General features: G+C 35.9%; 1 protein-coding gene across 4 annotated transcripts in view; it reads left to right on the forward strand.

The window, feature by feature from the left end:
- AGPS (alkylglycerone phosphate synthase) overlaps window positions 1-19,546 on the forward strand; it is a 175,072-nt gene that overhangs the window by 124,937 nt on the left and 30,589 nt on the right. For 2 of the 4 annotated variants that reach the window (XM_090281048.1, XM_090281064.1), the window contains one exon: window positions 7,988-9,431. The exons of 1 other annotated variant lie outside the window; for it this stretch is intronic. In XM_090281048.1, the coding sequence (XP_090137174.1) occupies window positions 7,988-8,109 (122 nt within the window). In that variant the 3' untranslated portion in view covers window positions 8,110-9,431. Of the gene's footprint in view, window positions 1-7,987; window positions 9,432-19,546 lie in introns of those variants that run through there. One more of the 4 variants, XM_090281073.1, reaches the window with a different exon arrangement.

Here is a 19,546-nt window from a genome sequence, read left to right on the forward strand (position 1 = left end):
CCCAACAGTTACACTCTTGGGCATTTATACCAGGGAATGGAAAACTTTTGTCCACAACGAAAACCCTAAACACCAATATTCAGAGCTGCTTTACTCCTAATAGCCCCAAACAGCCTAGATGTCCTTTAACTAATATAGTAGTAGCCCCTCTTATCCACGGATTCACTTTTCACAGTTTCAGTTACCTGTGACCAATGACGGTTTGAAAATATTAGATGGAAAATTCCAGAAATAATTTGTAAGTTTTAAATTGCAGGCTGTTCTGAGTAGTACGATGAAGTATCATGCTGTTCTGCTCCATCTTGGCTGGGACGTGAATCATCCCGCTGTACACGAACTGCCCGTTGTGCACTTAGCCATCTCAGTCATGTTACTGTAGTGCTTGTTTTCGAGTCACCTTTATTTTACTTAAAAATGGCCCCAAAGCTCAAGAGTAGTGATGCTGGCAATCCAGATATGCCAAAGAGAAGCTGTAAAGTGCTTCCTTTAAGTGAAAAAGTATGTGTGTATAAGAAAAAACATAGTGTATATAGGGTTTGACACTATCCATAGTTTCAGGCTTCCACTGGGGGTCTTGTAGTGTATCCCCTGTGGGTAAGGGGGGCGATCCACTGTAAATGGCTAAACAATTGTATATCCATACAGTGGAATACTACTCGGCAATAAGAAGAAATTAGCTATTAATGCATGCAACAACTTGGGTGAATCTCCAGAGAATTATGATTAGTGGAAAAAATCCCAAAAAATCTGTGATTTTATTTTTATAACATTTTTGAAATGTCAAAATTATAGACAGAAAATAGATTAGTAGTTTCCAGGAACTTGGTGTAGGGAGGGAGTGATTATAAACAGGCAACACAGGGATCCTTGTGGGGATGGAACTGTTCTGTGTCTTGACTATTTCAGTGTCAGTATCCTGGTTGTGATTTTGATCTGTTGATAGCTACCAGATGAATATAGCCTTTCCAATATTGAATCTTTATCAGATTACCATAAGGTAGCAAAAAATTTGTTTTGCCCTTTTAAATTAAATTTTTTCCTTTGGTTTTTTTTTCTTTGTGACTGGCTTTTATTTTTCCACAAAACTTAAAAATTGATTATAATATTTTTCCTCTGAAGCAGTGTTATAAATAGTTAGATTCCAAGACCAGACTATACAAGCTGCACATTTTACAGTTTCCATAATTTCAGCCATATTATAGGATAAAGAGATTTGAGAGAGGACAGAAAGTCTGTTGTAAGAATGTATTGATTCCTGTGTCTTCCCACTCATCCAATTACAGATGCCCAAGCCGAGACAAAAGGGCAGGGGCAACATTGTGTTGGCCTCTCTCCCCGTGTGCTGTGTATCCCTGTAGTGGCTTCCTGTCTCAGGTGTATCTCCAGAAGGGACTAGGTGCATTATGTAATACTACTTCTCTTTGGATCTTTGAAGAGAACTTTTATTCCCAGCAATTTTATGTCTAAGATTCTTCTAAGTACTAAATGTTTGTTAGTCTGAGAATGCATGTACTACATTATTAAATTGTCACAGAATAATTAACTTTTTTATGGTTTTATGTGTTTAGCAAACAGTTAACCCTAATAGATATTTTCAAGTGTAACATCTGTCAAGAGTGACTTTAGGTAAAATTTATTTTTAATATTCTGTGTTGTCAAACACAGAAGCCACTCAGCTGGCTTCCTGTGGCTATTTACATTTAAACTAATTAAAATTAAAAATCTGTTTTTTCATTTAGAGTAGCCACTTTTCAAGTCTTATATTCATGTGTGGCTAGGGAGTTACTGTGTTAAACAGTGCAGATACAAAACATTTCTATCGTCACAAAGTTCTGTTGGAGTGCTATGAAACTTTATTTCATATATATTTTAACACATTGGCTGGAAAATGGCCAAAAAATGACTTAAAATGTTTTTCAGTAGACATTAGATTCAAGTCTTTTAAGTGTTCAATTTTAAATAAAGTATGTTTGCCATTAATGGCTGGTTTGGCTCAGTGGATTGAGCGTCGGCCTGCGAGCTAAGTGTCGCTGGTTCGATCTTCCAGTCAGGGCACATCAGAGAAGGAAAACTCTGACTCCAAAAAACCTCCGCTGCCTTGCGGCATACCTCTTCAGGGGAAAGGCTAAGGGAGTAAACCCCGACAGAAAATCCGGAGCCGGAGTCCCTAAGGCGGTTTGACGTTGTAGTCAACACCGGCAACTCCTGCGGCGCACCTGAAGCCAAGCTGTATTGACTCCGTCTTTCCCTTGGACCCTTCAGCTGCGAAGAGAGGGGGGGTCTGCTGCATGGGCAACAGCAGACCCTCCATATCACCCTGCCCAGGCTCTGTAGCTTCAGCTTCACTGGAGAGGACACTCCAGCGTCATCGTAAGATGTCGATTCAACACGGGAGGAGACAGATACCGTGTCACTCCCGAGTCGGACTGCACAGCCATTCTCGGCGGTGCAGATAGACTCTTAAGAAGCTACACCATCGTCTCTCGAGACGGACGGCTGCCGACGACAGTAGAGAAAATCTCAGAGTTTCTCTTAATTTGGTCAGTAGCCTCAAATTTAGAACAAGGTCACCTAGCAATGGCAATAAACCATTTGCTAATAATCCAATTGGCTATAGCAGTGAAGGTATGTTGCCTTTATGGAAAGTGTTTGGGCTCCTAGGAGATGGACACTTGGAAGCATACAGTTCAGGATTTCTTGGTCTCTGCACTGTTGATATTTTTGTCTAGATAGCTCGTTGCTGTGGGGACTATGTTGTGCATTGTAGTATCTTTTGCATCATTCCAGACCTCTACTCACTAAATGTCAGTAATGTTGCCCCAGTTATGGTAACAAAAAATGTCTCCAGACATTGCTAAATGTCTGTCTGAGGTGCAAAATTGCCTCTGCTGAGAACCACTGATAGGGTCCAAAGAATCTTAGCTACCGTGGAATAACTCTGAGTATATCCACCAAGTGATGTCAGAATATGGGGAATGCAAGGCAGATATAACCAAAGTAAATTAGGAAACACAGATTGCTTGTCCTAGATACTTGAACCCTTACCCCTTATCTAAACTGGCTGATATGTAACTGTGGTTCAATATTTGTTTTTTATTTTGGTTAACATTTATTGAATTCGTATTGTGGCATACACATATTATGCAGCAGGGGTACAAAAATGAATAAAACATTGCCTTAGTCTTCAAGGAGCATATTATGTTTTCTCTCCTTTTATGTCCTTATCTATCTCATGTTATTCGACCTTTTCACTTGCTTTTGACTTTGTGGTATAAGCATTAATTTCCAGAGAGTTTAAATTTCAAGTGTGTTAAGCCATCTTTTGTGGATATATAGCAGAATTGACACATGATTGTATTCTGAAGACAGATTGAATCCAGCTCTTCTGGTCTATTATTATCCTAGTAATTTAAACTTTTTTTCTGTTTTATAATCTCTAAAGACCTATTCAAGTATCTGTAAGATTTTAGAGCTATTGTATAAACTGCACAGGTGAAACCTTAGCATGAAGAAAATAGACTTTTAAGATATTTACTAAGAAAAATATCTTGTAATATCAGATAGTAATTGCTTTGTTAACATGGTATTCTTGAATTTTTCATCTTGATATCAGAAGTTTCATTAGTAGAAAAAAAGTCAGATGACTTAAAATCAAACATGACTTTATCCACTAAGCATTAAATTAGACTCGTGAACAATCATAATTGCGTCTCATACACCTTTAAAGGCTGGGTGTCAGCATCCCTCAGTTGGAGATCTGCTGGCTAACATTTAGCCTGTACTTTCACCAAAATAAAACACACAAAAATGTGCTTTGTAGCACTAATACATGGACAACTAAATCCTCTTTTCCAGTCAAGACCCCCTGCCTGCTCTGAAGAAACATCATCGCAGTCAGGTCACCAGGTACCTCAAGGAGAGGAGACTGTTCATTATCCTCCGTTTTCATCACTACCTCATAAGTTTCATGGGGCCAGACCCTCATCTGGCAAGAGGTTGGGTGTACCTCCAGCACTAGTTCCTTATATACCGTAATTCACCAGTAGGTTAGTTGCATTACTTAAATCTTGAAATACAAATGGATGCTCAGATCACTCATTCAAGCAGCTAAGTCTAGATTTTGTTTTAAAAATATGACCTATAGAGTAGTGCTAAAGGTATCCAGTGTGCTCCAACTACAACTTTCAAAATATAGTTGTTATAATAATGGTTAGATGCTTTTATTCTATTATGGCTATATTCTACTTCTGAGCTTTAGCTTCCATTATCTTCTAAATATACAGTCTATTTCATAAGTATATAATAAATGTATCCAACCTTATAATCAGATTCATAATGCAAACAGTTTTAACTAGATCTAGCTGAAAAGAACTCTGGCTAATAGAACCTAGACTTATCACTTTTAAGAGAGGACTATTGGGTAGTTTCTGCTAAGTTTTCAGGCCTTTAGAACACAAAGTAGTTCCAGATAATTTTTGATGGCTTGGCTGACCACTGTGTTTACACTTTATGCACATAACACTCACTCCCCACTCCTCCTTGCATATATATTTGTTCATTTTTTTTTATTTTTTTATTTTTTTTTAATGTTGTTCATTCTTTTATGCTGTTGATCATACCACAAATGCATTCTTCCTTGGAGATGTTAGTATCCAAAGGGGATTGTTGATCCTGTGATTTCAAAGAGTATTGTCAAAACCTTTTTTTTTCTGTTCCAAAAATAAGTTTGTGGAAGAACACAAAATACTTTTTTCATCCAGTCTGTATGTACATTATCAGGAATTAAACTGTAAAAAAGTGAATTTCACTTTTAATTTAAGCAGATAAAGAACTTCCCCTACTTTCTATACTGTTTAGTATTTGGCTGGCCTATGTTTTTTGTATCTTTAAAAATGCTTCTAAGACTCTTAAATACCAGGCTTAAGTGCTTTGGGCATTATATATTTAGAATAATTGTGAACTGTGGAATACAGGTTCCCTATTTTGTTTTCTAAGGTGGTGGAATTGGCTTTCTGTAGCTCCAGACTAGGTTTGTACTTCTATAGAAAATCAGAAGTTAAAGGAATATAGTTGAGTCAGTAGTCATGAATATCCCACCTCAGATAATACAGGTTCGAAAAGAGCATTAAGGTTCATGTGATATGAATGTATACGTCCCTTTTCATGGATAACTATACGTACAAGGAATATTTCAGTCTTAGGCTACCTGTTTTTGCTGTTTTTATTCATTGTCCTTCTTTCGATATGACATGCTACATAAAGAACAGAGTTCATTTCCATTTCTGAAACTGAGCTCTGCCAATGTTCAAGCAGCTCCTCTAGAGCTGTGCACATGTGTGTCACAGGTGTCCAGATCAGGAGAGTCAGCTAATTTCTAAATGCCTTGCAGTACAAATCAAGATTGGACAAATGACATCATCATTATTATTGCTGGTTAGCTCTAGAATAAAAATCTTCTACTTTGAAATGTGATCTGTCTTTGGAATTAGGACCTTTGGTGTTTTGTTGTTTTTAATTTATCAGTTCATCTGAGACAGCCAGAGAGATTTCTTTAGAATTTTACAAAGACTATTTCCAATAATTGTCTTATTACAAAGACTCATTGAACATTTTTATTTAAATTGTGTTTTTTGTTTGGACAGTTACTCCTACAATGTAGTTGACTTAAATTGTTAAGCAAAACCAAAAAAGATTCTTAGTCACTTTAATTGCATGAGCCATGGTTTCTGATCTCAGTTTAAATTCTGTTATCACTGACGGAAGAAACTCACAGACTTCTGCCATGAAGGGGTTAAATTGTTTCATTAAATATGTTCATGAGGGGCCACAGCCATGCTGCCTGTACTGCCTTTTTGAAAACTTTCTAGTTCACTAATCAAATGTATGTTAGATTGATTATTGTAAAAGTATAAACCATAGAAAATTTGACAAGATAGATGTGTAAATTATCCTTCTGACAGAACTAATGATGCACTCCAAGCACCTTCTGTTTTCCAGCACTCGGTGAGCGACTTCATTAAATATGCAGTGGCTGTTGGGTGACTGCTCAAATGATGGTTCAGTTCCTTGTGGGATTGCATCATTACTGGAGGTGTAAAACCAGGCAGACAAGCTAGCTGTTGGGCATCCTGCTGAGGCTCTAATGTGCTCCATCTTGTTGGAGCAGTTGTTTGCAGTCTTTTCGGGACAATTAGATCCATAACCACAGGACACATTCAGTGAAGCTATATTACAGATAACGGTGGAGATGGTGTTGGCTGCCCTCCGCCCCTCTCTGTGGAACTGCCTCGGTGTGGATAGCTAATCATAATGCCATTTCTGCTTTTTTTAATCCCTTGGAGCAAATCTGGAAGTAACTGATTTGTAATTTTTTTTTTTTAAGTTCTTAAAATTATGGTATATTTGAGGTGAAAAGACTATAGATTTTAATCCTTTTGCAGGTGAGAAAACTGAGGCTGAAGCATTGTGGTGAGCTGTCCCTTAGGGAGATAGGAGGAGGATCTGGTGGAATATCTTTTAGGTGGTAGAGATTATGTGAATAGGAATTTGTACAGCTTGGCTTCTAGTTTTAGAGCTCTTTTAAACAAAAACATTTTCTTTTTTGAATTTAAGATTATTTTTTCTTGCTAAACCTTATTTTTCCCCCATCCTAACACCAGCAGTGCTTTTTTTTTATTTTTAGAAGCTAAGCAGAAATATTTTGCTTTCTAAGGATATCATATTATTTATTATTTTAATGACAATTTGGTGGTTTCCTGGAGAACTGGACACAAAGATGCTTTGAATTGAGCTTGAAATGGTATTTAAGGTTTCCGAAAGGCAGATGCTATGGTGTATCACTGGAGCCTGATAAATGGGAGTGCATTTTAGAATGACAGGCTGAATACCATAATGAAGGAAGGTTTCCCATTTCTGTTGGCCAGTTAAATCACTGATGATGACTTTGGGTCATTAATGAACATTTGTGAAAATGACCATTTGAATTCAATTATTACAATAATACATTTGAAAAAATACTAACCCAGATAGTCATATTCATGAATTGAAAGATTTATCCATTTCACCACAGATAGGTCGGCATATTGCTTTGCTTTTTAATGCCAAAGCATATTGACATTTCAGAATTCTTTTACAGATTAAGTACATATTCTTTCTCATAAAAGTTCTACTTACAAAGGTTATGTTTTTTTATTGACTACCTTTTAAAAGATGATTTATGCTGCTAGCCATTATATTACTTCATTATTCTTAGAAAAAAAATTAGTAAGACCAAGAACAAAGAAGGGGAACATTACATAGTGTTTAAAAGCAGAAGAATAAGTTTAAGGTGAATTGGGTGTTTCATTTACTTAGTTCCTAAAGAAATCTCTGATTTGGGGAAAACAATAGGAAGAAAGTAACCATTATTTGGGAACATGCAAATTTACTTAAAAGTAATATGAAAAGAAAATGCAAATAGAAAAGCTTCATACCAGACTTTTTTTCTTAAACTCAAGGTTCAGATTTTCTTAAAAATTTTAAGCTTTTGTTTTCCTTAAAATATTTTATGGATATGTAGCCTGTCATTTTTGCTATATTATACCAGACAAATTCACCTGGATATGATGTTTTTCTTGAGTTAACTTAATTTTCTCTGAAACTTTGGCTGTTTTGGCTGTTAAGACAGGAGGTGGGTTCTTTTGAAATGCACATTTTTCTCATTTTGTTATTTGTAAAATGGGCCATAATCTCAGTCCAAGCTTTCTTCATCTTCATTTCATAGTTTATAGAAAAAGGAGACACTGTGGAGCACAGGCTTCCCCTGGGAGTACATTGGGCTTAATGAGCTTGATAGTCTGGTGGGCTCAATAAATCAAATAAAGCAAAACATTTCTCATTTTTGAATAAAAGCATTTATCACACAGTGTTTGTTCATTCATGGTCACAAGATTGATTGGTTCCCAGCATCACAGTGTATATTGAAGCATTTTTTATTTTGTTTTTCCAGTGGGCAAGTTACGGAAGCAATGGCTAAAGGAAAGTATCTCTGATGTCGGCTTTGGGATGCTGAAGTCTGTCAAGGAATATGTGGACCCCAATAATATCTTTGGAAACAGAAACCTTTTATAAATCCCTTACTGTTGTTATGAAAGTCACTTTTTTTTTAAGTCTTCAACTATTGTTATGCCAGTAATCATATATATCATGGGCTATATCTCAGCTGCATTTGTTAGTTGGTTTAACATAAGTTTGTTTCATTCTGTAGTTTGTTTTGTTTTTACATTTATGGATTGACAGATGGTATTCCTAAGTCTCTCTCATTTGGTTGTCATTTCAAATTTTAGTCAGGCAGCACAAGTGTGCCAGTTGTTATTGCAGAGGGAGATGCTGCCAGCTGTTTTGTATTAATGTTTCCTCTTGGGAACAAAGGCAGATTTTGGTGTCATCTATTGCTTATCCAACCTCTTTTTAAAAACATCTTGAAGAAGCATTTACTGTGGGAAGGATTCCACTGAGGAGTGATACACATGTATATTTAAGGGTGCATTCTATCGTGAATAGGCCATAAAGGGAGGATACTCATAAAATAATGTTGGCGATCTTATTCAGGATGCTTTCAGTTCTGTAAGGTGCTTGGCCTACCTTTATTTTTTATTTTTTGAAGTTAGTATACAATTGTAAAACTTTAAATCATCAATATACAAATTATTCTGTTTGGGGACATGTTTTTGTTCTCCATGTTTCTGTTTCTACAGAAGTATGCGTTGTATTTGTGTCACTGAGATAAACTATTAGTACATCCTAGTTCATTCATAATATGTTTTATAAGAAAAGCTGATTTATACTACTCAATGTTTGTGAAGAACAGGTTTACCACAAAATGAATGCCTTTATTCAACTTAGACTCCTAATGTTTGTGATTGCACATTCTTGTTGCTGAGATGCAGAAGCTGCAACACTTAATGTCTCCAGTTGGAAGAATTGTTTGGCTAAAGAAACACAGTCATCGTTCAGCTATTGAATTTGAAAGCTTCAATAGTTTCAGTGATAAAAATCTTTTTATAAAAAAGTTAACCCAAACAACATGATAAATTTTCATATAAAAGTTTCAGTTTAGTTTTTAATAATGGCTTAACACCTTTTTTGAATTACTGATTTAACCTAAATTTTAAAAAAACTGTAATTATTAATACACATAGTATAATCAAAAACTTGAAATATCATATTTCATAAATAATGGGGAGAACATTAATCATATTTAGCATACATTTTTACATTCAAATCTGGATATTAAAATAAGTGAAATGATTACTTTGAATCACTGTCAAGGTTCATGGTTCACATTTTGAGATAGATTCTTTTCTTAATGCAATATCTAACTTTTGATATTTTTTAAAAATTAATATTTGATCAGTTGTCAAAATGCAGATCCTGTAAAAGGGCACTCTATCTATGTAGCAACAGCTCCAGAGTATTTTTGGGCAGTTTGATACCTTTTATATCTGAAGATAGTCTTAACCAGAAAAGTAAATATTTAAAATTGACAAAATTGTATTTTTAAGACTTCAAAATGATAAATGATTTTAATAAAATTGGCCTCAAACTAATAAATCTGTAAACAAATAAAAATTAAATATTAGTTTAACAATAAAAACTAAATATTGACTTATTAGAAGCTGCCTCTCTACATTGGTGATTTATTTTTAATTATAAAATTTCCAGCAAATCTGTGCTTAAAGCCCTTGGTATTTGAAATAGTTGGATACTTAATGAGGAAATTACACTTGCCTCTAGAATTATAAAAATCTCAGCTTTATAAAATGCATCTATTCATGAAGGTGATTTCTCTAATTGGTGATCAAAATGTAAAATTTTAATATGGTACTAGTATCTCACTGGAGTGTATACATGTTTCTGAGAAATTTTTAAAAAATAAAACAGATTCATAAGCAGATCCATTCTGTTGCATGTGATTGTTATAACATTCTTTCCCAGGGAGTTCAAATTTCAACAACCTCAGAAGTCTGTATTGATATTAGGAAACTATAAATTTAACACCTGAAATGGTTGTGTTCACTATTCTACACAAACCTTGTAGAAATCAGTGATTTATGTCTTTGTTTTTCTTCTCCCATGTTTGCAGGATTCCCCAACCTTGATTTTATAGTGATGACTACATTTTGTAGTTGGAATCATTTCTATGGGGATCATTTTGAAACACATGAACACTCATCAGTACTGTTTCACTCAGACTTAGTAAATCAGAAAGCCTTTTCCCCACTTTCATATACTTGGTCCCGAGATGTGCCGCTGCATATACTTAATGTCTGTGGAGAGCGGAGTTCTTGAATGTGCACAGAAGCACTTAAACCTCATATTTCTGAAATATCTGAAAATGGCCCCATAAAAGTTAAAGCCTGGAGAGCATTGTTTCTGTGAGGCTTCTTAACTCATTTTGAGTAAGTTTATTTAAAAATTTTAAAGGCTGTACCCTATTTGGCTTTCTGTACTGCATAACACTGACTTGTCTGTCTTCATCATATTTCTGATATTTTATTTGATTGATGTCACATTTGGGTTGGGGTTTACCTGGGAATGGGAACTTGCTCCTAGTGAGAAATGGCATTCATACTAAAGACTCAGTATGAACAGGCTTTATTGACCCCTAGAGTAACTGTTGCCTTAATGTTAGGTACAATTTACAGTGCATAAGTGAATTTAGTCTTAGGCTGAGTAACTTGAGCTTTTTTAGTTTAGTAAGTATTATAAAAGCCACATGCTTATTGTGCCCAGCATATTATTACAAAGAAAGAGGATTGAATTCTTTCCTCTTAGGAAGAATTGGGCTTTCTTCCTAAATGCTTACTTATTATACATAATACAATTACTTTCAAGTTATTTATGAAGCTTGACGCCTTCTGGTGTGCATAGCTGTGTTGATGTATTTTGGAAAATAAAAGTAAAGGATGAGCTTCCATCAATGTGTATACTACACCACATACAGATGGTTCCAAGGAAACCTCTTTTTCAGAATATTCTCTTCGTAACTGCTAAGTCCTAGCTTGCATTTTTAAAAATGCCTCTGTGCATGTTGGCTCCAGAGGTTTTTCCTTTGTTATATTCTTTTATAACTACAACTTCTTAAACATAGCTGATGTCCTGTAATCCCAAGCTAAAGCATTAATCTTGGCTGTAAAGTGGGGCTGGGTTTGCTGAGCATCTAGTCTATGTAGTAAAATGGAAAACAAATGTTACTCGTTACAGATTGATTCACAAACCACATGTGCTGGTGCTTGAGGCAGCCAAAATGGTATACTGTGGAAAGTATATCTACATTTTAAAAAACATTGAGGTAGGAATTAAAGACAGCTTTAATAGCTTTTTGTTTACCACTTAATATTTAGCAACTTTGGTTTTTACCTAGAGCTTAGCTTATGGCAGGAGGGAAGCCAAAAATAAGTGCCCATTTAAGACTGAGAATCCAGAATTGCCTTCGGCTTTCTAAGTTATGGGAGCTTCGCTTTGCCCAAGGCTTCCTGTTTCGAAATGAGCCACATGTCAGTATATTCATTAAATTTTTATTAACTTAAATTTCCTAAAAGAAAAACAACGTATACTTTGATGCTAAAATTCAGAAAGCGTAAAATTTTTTTTACCTGTTGAAATACAGTGTCTGACATGAAGGATGTAAATTCCCTCAGCTTTCTGCTTCTTAAGCCAAACAGTGTCTTTAGTGTGAAATTTAACTGTAAAAACTACTTGTAATGTCAACAGATTGAAGAAACTTATATTATTAATAAAATGGACCTGGGTCTAAGAAGTATTTTTTTTTCTTTAAAGGGAATGTGAAGCTGTTTGTTCTTCTGTTTACATCTGAGTTTTTCTTATAACTTTAGTTTTCATCTTCATATTTTCACTGATTTGAAAACAAAATTAAATTTTATGACTTTATTAATGAAGCATAATCAAGAGCAACCTAAATATAACTAAATCCATTTCAGTTTACAGCTGAGCATATTGTTAGCTAAGTTTCATCACTCTCAAGTATTTTTTAAATCAATGTTATATTCCTAGGAGGTGGTTAGTCTCCTTTGAACCTGAAGCATTCCCCTTGTGAACCTTGGAAGATCCTCCAAGAATGAACATTCTTATGTTCCTCTAACTACAATTCCTTAACAAACCTGAGTAAGGACCACTGATAATAGAACACTCATGCCAAAGAACCATCACAGAATTAAGTAACTTCAGTTGTGTGAACATGAAAAAGTTTCTTTTTTGGTTGTCAAAGATTATTTTATTCTTTTTTTTTTTTTTCCCCCACAAGGAAAACAGTAATACATTAAGTATCATTAGGAACATTTTTCAGAAATAACTTCCAAATCTAAGGTAGAGAGAAAAGGAGGGAAAAGGTTTTAGTGTGGATTTCTAAGTAGCAAATAAACTAGTTTTTAAGGCTCCCTATTGTTGGCAGTGTTTTTCATGAACAGCACGAGCTCCCTATGACCCATGTTGCTGAACCCTTCAAGCAGTCTTGCTCACATATCCAAAATTACGTGAAATGCTTATACTGGTATACAGTTTCTATACATAATGATCTTTTGAACTACTTAAAGAATATCCCCAAAAGATCACAGTGCCTTGTTGGGATTTTTTTTTTTTTTTTTCCATAAAATAGCCATGTTTTAAAGTGGGAGAGGAAAAGTCTTTAAAAGACAGATTGTTTGGCAGTTCACCACTATTCCTCTTCAATAACATGTCAGGAATTAGGTAGGTATATGTAGAAACACTGACAACTTCCCACAATGTTGGTCTGGATCACCTGTTCTAGCATATTTAGCTAATTGTATGGTGGATCTGTGCTCCCAGATACATCTATTCAGTCGATGGGATTTGTGTGTTTTCAGTCTTACATTTTCATTTGTACTGTCCCAACTTAATAGCCCTAAGATGTGGCATGGTGGGTGTGACACACTTAGTCCTGAAGAACCACTACATGCTTTTTGATGTTTGCTTCCACAGCTCCCTGAGGAGCAAGCCTGTGTGTGTGTGTGTGTGTGTGTGTGTGTGTGTGTGTGTGTGTGTGTGTGTGTGGGGGGGTTGTCTATTTTTTATGTTGTGTGTTAGTCCCTTTTTTGTGTGATGGTGCCTTCAGAATAATGAATATTTCTGTTTCTGGACAATGATAAATCTTATGAGAAATATGTGTGGGTTATATTTCTTAATTTTTGTCCTTTTTGCTAGCCTGTGAAATTCTTTGGCTCTGATGCAACTTAACTTGAATAATATCTTATCCTGAGTCTTCCTCCAAGGCAGTACATATTCCTGCCAGTACTGTAGTAATCTTTTGGGAACTACATATGAATAAGAACTTGTATGAAGTATGTAAGCCATTATGCTGCTGTAACTAATGCATACAAACAATTCGTCTCTTTACGTTTGTAGTCTAAAAGTGGGTATGGAGTGGGAAGGAAAATTCCTGAGAGATTCCAGCATAGCTTCGTCAGTTCAGACTGAGCCATACTGTTTTCCACAAGGGCTCCACGTAATAGTCTGTGTACTGTGCTTTCAGTGTATGTTTGCATTCTTTTATTGCTTTTCCTAGACTGTACTGTTCTATAAGCAAATGCCCGTGTGTGATTTTTAAGATGTGCTGGGAAAAAATAAAAAACAATACCAAAACCACTCATCGTTACAGGAATTGCTGCTTATTTTGTTGATTCCATTTAACTTTTGTTGACAGCATCATGCTGTCAGAATGCATAGGAAACAGCCTATACCCAGGAGTAGCCGCTCTAGTAGTGAAGTACATGTGCACAGATGCTGATGTTGTCCCTGCCTATAGCTCCCACACTAGAGGGGAGGCTGTAGCTGTCCGGGCTCTGGAGTGACTGAAATTAGACCTATTGAACCCAGTTTTACTGGATACATTTCAATAATCACTTGCACACTAAGATTTTAGCTCTTATTATTTAGTTAAAGAAAGCAATTTTCTACCTGGCTTATTTAAGCTCAGATTGAATGAACCTTAGAAGTCATCTTATTTCTTTTTCCCCCAAACAAAATTGCTACCTAACCTTTCCCATCTCTCAGACCATAAATAATAGCCAATCTTTCTAAACATTTGTTGGGACCAAATGGGAATTTATTGTCATTCCAGGAAGCCTTTTCCAACTTCTGCAGTCTTCAGGTATTCGGAAGTTTTTGTTTTACTCTACTGAAATCTGTCTCTCTCTCATCCATTAAGTGTAACTCCAGCCTTCTCTGTAACCATAGAGAATTCTCCAATTGCTCTGCTGAAGCACAGCTCCTCAGATATTTAAAGACAATTCATGTTCCCCAGCTCCTGTCAGTTCTAGAGCCTTCACCATCCTAATCTATATGTGCCTATTTGATACTTTTTCTAAAAAAGATTTTATGTATTTTTAGAGAGATGGGAAGGGAGGGAGAAAGAGAGGGAGAGAAACATCTATGTGTGAGCTATGTGTGAGAGCTACATCTACTAACCTGTTGCCTCTCACACACCCCCCAACCAGAGACCCAGCCTGCAACCCAGGCACGTGCCCTGACTAATCAGCAACTCTGGTTCCCAGGCCAGCACTCCACTGAGCCATGCCGGCCAGGGCCTCTTTGATATTCTTGAAGTGTCTAGGCCTGAATGTTCCAGAGTAGTACCAATGATTTCCTTATTCTATTCATGAATAAATGCACTTTTGGTGGGCACAGCACTGTCATCTCACACCGAACTTGAATTTAGCAGAACTTGTCTTTTCTGCATATGCCATTTTGTTCACATCTCCCTGAAGGCTGATTTTTTTTTTAAAAAGCCTCATTACTTTTACTTACCCTCACTAAAATGTATATTCTAGATTTTAGAATCTTGACTCTTAGAATATTGTGTGTCCCAGTCAGCTCTGAGTCATTCATAGAATTGAGACCTGTACTGATTGCCTGAATTCTCAACCAAGTGATGGCAGACATCTGTAGTGCACAGCAAGGCCTGCCTCATGACACACTTGTGAAAAAGCATTCAGAGTTCAGGCAGCTACATTTCCATTTGACCTGCTGTTGTGCACCTCATATTTGTACATTTTGTCCACATGTATATCAGACACCATTAAACATACAATTATTATATTTACTTAATTTAACATTGTCAACAGCCAGACTGAAATCATTTAATAGTTCACTGCTCTGATTTCCTGTTGCTAACCTATCAGAAAAACAAGTGAGGTCTTACTGCCATCATGTTTACTTTTGACTGTGTTTGGCCTCAGGGGCATTTCTGTCTCAGAACACTCAGAAACCCACTTTCTGCTGCTGATCTATTGATTGGGCCTAGAATTGGCTGATGGACAAACTCTGAACTTGACATTCTTACATGGTTCTGTCACATCCTTTGTACCTCATTGTGCCAAGCTGAGAATATAATATTTTTTAAAAAATGACTGAAATTTGTCACTTTAAAGCTGTGAAATAGCTTAGGGGAAGGTGAAGTACTAAAGAAGAACACAGTGGAAAGAATTCAGTTCTGGGAAGTTTATGTATGCTCTACCTTTTTCTGCCAACTACAAGTCACTTTCCCTATTTGGGCCTAATTTCTTCTTTTGTAAAATGAAAATCTCTGAGGTGCCTTCTCAGTCTCAATGATTCTGATTAAGTCTATGTGTTTTTGCTGAACACTCCCTTAGAATTGATTATTGGATTAATAATTTGCTTTTTAATTCATCCTCATTAGCCAGAAACTGTGTAGGCACTTAACCCTACACAAGAGATAATATTGTTCTCACGACCCTGTGAAATGACTGTATCATCCCTTTTTACTGGTGAAGTAACAAGTTTAGAGAGGCTGAGTTACTCCCAACATTGGTAATTGGTTAGTGGCAGTGCTAAGATATGGAGCCAGACCTGACTGAACCCAGTGCCTCTTTGTTGGCTGCTTCACTGCTCAAGACTTCTTGTGCTGTGTAGTCACTCTATACAAATCTTCTGCTTTTTAAAGTAGATTATTAATCACTGCCCTCTACAAAAGGGCACAAGTAAAGAAACAGTTTCCTCATGACTATGGAGTGGAAGCTGTTGTCTTCATGAATATGTACCACAGAAATACCAGGAAGCCTTTTGTCTCAGATGCCGCCTTCCTCTGTAAATATTTAATCCATTGATGTCTTTATGAAACTCATAAAAGGAAGGGCTTTATTTGATGGACTTAATAAATTTGCATTTTTATAGCTTTAATAGTATATTCATTTGAGCTGCACTGAAAAGTGTAAGAAAAATCTTTTACTATGAGTTATACATCTTCCTATAGAGAATCTGGAAATTAAAAGAAATGTTTAAGATTAAAGAAATGTTTTATTATAATATAGAGCCAATCTGAATTCTTGGGAAAAATCACAATTCCTTAAAATTGCTAACTTAAGAATTAAGTTTTTTGCTGAAGGATTTGAGCTACGTTAGGGTACTCAAAACGTTGCATATATCATACAGCTAGATTGAAAGTATAAGTTTAGAACTGGTGGTTACAGTAATGGTAATTATGCGGTTGGACAACCAAGAACTCAGTAAGTGAATACAAAAAACCCAAATGTCACATCAACAGTGGCAGGTCAACAGAAATAAGAGGCCATTAGTGAATGGTGGATAAAGAGGTGCAAGTTATGCTTACACTATTGCTAGGAAGCTACTCTATGCAGCAGAGAACACCCTCAGGAAAGCAAACCTCCCAGATATTTTCATATCACCCATACTTATTCAGAAAAAGAGAAAGGAACCTAAGATAAAAAATTGTATTAGAAAATGCTGAGGTTCACCTGAAATGAAAAGATATGCCTTGGTGATGTTATTCTTTTAAAATTGTGTAGTTTGGATAGTCACATCCTGCTTACCTGACAGACTTCCAGTGCTGTTGACCCTGTGTACGCCTGTGTGGAAATAAGCCCAAGCAAGGATTATAGATAGAGCAGAGGGGTCAGAAAGTTCCTCCTTAAAGCTTCCCCTCCAAGCCATTTACACTTAGATTATATTTTCTGGTAAGCTTGTTTGTGCATCTATCTGGTAGCCCTCTACAAACAAATTACATATTTTAACCTCGGGTCAAACCTATCACTGAAAGTTCTGTATGGATGCCATCAGAGGTGCTCTTCTGAGGTCTGAGAGGCCATACCTAAATGTCCCTATATAACCCCTCTGGGAGGGATGGTCATTTTCTATGATTACAGCTGACTCATTGCCTGATGACTCACCTCCAATGCATACTGTTTTCTCATTTCCAGTGTAAATGAATGGGTCAGGGTTAGCCACTGTACACCTGACTTTTGAAAACAGCATTAGTGTGAACATCCATGCCACAGCTGTGGCCAAATTCAAAGAGGGGCTGTATGAGGAATACGAATCCTTTGGCAGGCATGTCATGTCACTGATCAATGCTTGGTCGTTCTGCACAGAAAGGTCAAGTTCTTATTCATGTCTGGGAAAATGAAAATACTTATGTACAAACATATGTTCATATTCTTAACATGTGTGGAGATAGGGGGGTTAACTAATATTATGAAATACTGGATTTAATATTTGATCCCTTTAAAATAGTTGTACGATATGCAGATATTATGAAGAAATCTTAAAGGAGTAAAATCTTTAGAAATACAGGAAAATCTTTTTTGTGTAAAGAAAAGTGCTTTTAGCACTGAGTACATAAATATCCTAGGAGCAAAGAACAAAGCTTTTCATCAGAGTTTTAGGAATGAAAGCCTTCATTCAAATGGCAAAACACAGTCATTGTAAAGTCATTAGCTTGTTAGTATCAATAAGCACAGCTGAATACTTTGAAAGTGAGTTTTTAAAAAGCATATTCTTAAAGGAAAATAAGTGTCTGGGGAATTAGGAATGCCCCTACCATCTCCTCCAGTAGGCATGGCTCATGAATATTTGCTGTCACTAGGTAGCAATCTATCAATCCTGGTGGGTGCCCCTCTAGAGAATCATAGTAAGAAAGGGGACAAATGCCATGATTGACCTTTATTCCTTTACTCAGTGGTAGGAGCAGTCAGGATTTCCTGATGCATTACTCACCAGGAAATCCCAACTGCCCAGCGGCAATGGGTTAAAAACTGTTCTGAAAAGCTTTTTATGTTCTGAAAAGTAAATTACACATAGATGCAAACCACAAACACACAGCACCTGGGTAAATAAAGTGTGGCTGAATAAAGGCCAGACTATTTGCAAAATGGAATCTGGAAAACATTTGCTTTTGGGTGGTTAACGTGACTTACACTTTATGTTGTTTTTTTTTTTTTTTTTCTTAAGAAAAAACAGTTTAGATGAAATGTGTAAAATAAAATCAGAATTTTAACATGGCTGTTGAAAATAAGATTTCAGTTCATTTACTTTCCATTTCTTAAGGGGCTGTGAAATTGAGAGAGGCACAGAGCTACTGCACAAAGAAGTAACAATACTTTTAGTACAAAATTGTTAAAGAACATTTCCCAGAGGTAGAATTGTGCAATGGTATGCACTGAAGTGGTTATTAAACATTGACTGTCCTCCAAATATGGGGTCAAACAAATAGTAAATAGCATAAAGATTTAAAATGCTATGGACTCAAGACCATTGGACATAATAAGCCAAAATTTCTGATACATCTAATAAAATTTGAGTGCCCAGGTCATGTTACAGAGGATTTATGCTGAAAATACTTGATCTGGATACCTATGTGGCTAAGAGATTTCTCCTTGAAGGAAAAAATAATAATCTCATTATGGTATGGGTACACTAACTTTCAGTAGACTACTACTAGGTTGAACCATAAGAAATTGCTACTCCTGTAGGTCAAAAACTTTGAGAATTAGAAATTTCATATAATTCAACCTAATCCTTTTTTTTTTTTTTCTGAGTAAGGTCAAGTGGGGTTGATCAATTTATGGAGAGAAAAGGGGTGGGAAACTAATAGTATAGACCTTGTATGGTACAGAAAATAAAACGCCTAATCAGGATGAGTGGAGTTCTCATTGGGAGGGCAATAGGCATAAACTAGCATTGTGAATCTGCCAAATAAGTTTCAGAATTGACTTTTTCATCTGTGATGGAGGCAGGAAAGAAGTTTGGTGGGGTCACAGGAATAGTGTAGATCTTCTCTTACCCAAGAGTATACAACCTGCAAACAACTCTAGCATTAACATGTCCTAAGTAGGAAATAAAAAGGTTAGGAATTTGTATTGAGTTTTCAGGGTATCTCTACTATGAGTCACTGTGAGATATAAATGAGAGCAGAATTATTAAAAACAGTAATAGTATATCTTGTCCATATATTCAAATTATTAACAAATGGAACAAAAGAAGACCATTTTCCATAACACCATAATTCTGTTAAGAGCACAGGATTTCCCACTGCATCTTGCACACTTAAAAAAAAAAAAAAAAACCTAAATAATTTTGATTACATAAAGTATTATACCTATATTGAAAAGCCCTGGCAAAACATCCTAAACTCTGTAAAATGTATGCATTACAAATTAATATAATTATGAGGGTAAATGGTGAGACCAGAAACAGTCCCTAAGTTATTACTAAA

Source organism: Furipterus horrens, unplaced genomic scaffold (genome assembly GCF_987537825.1).
Source record: "Furipterus horrens unplaced genomic scaffold, mFurHor1.1.pri manual_scaffold_1, whole genome shotgun sequence".
Taxonomy (NCBI): domain Eukaryota; kingdom Metazoa; phylum Chordata; class Mammalia; order Chiroptera; family Furipteridae; genus Furipterus; species Furipterus horrens.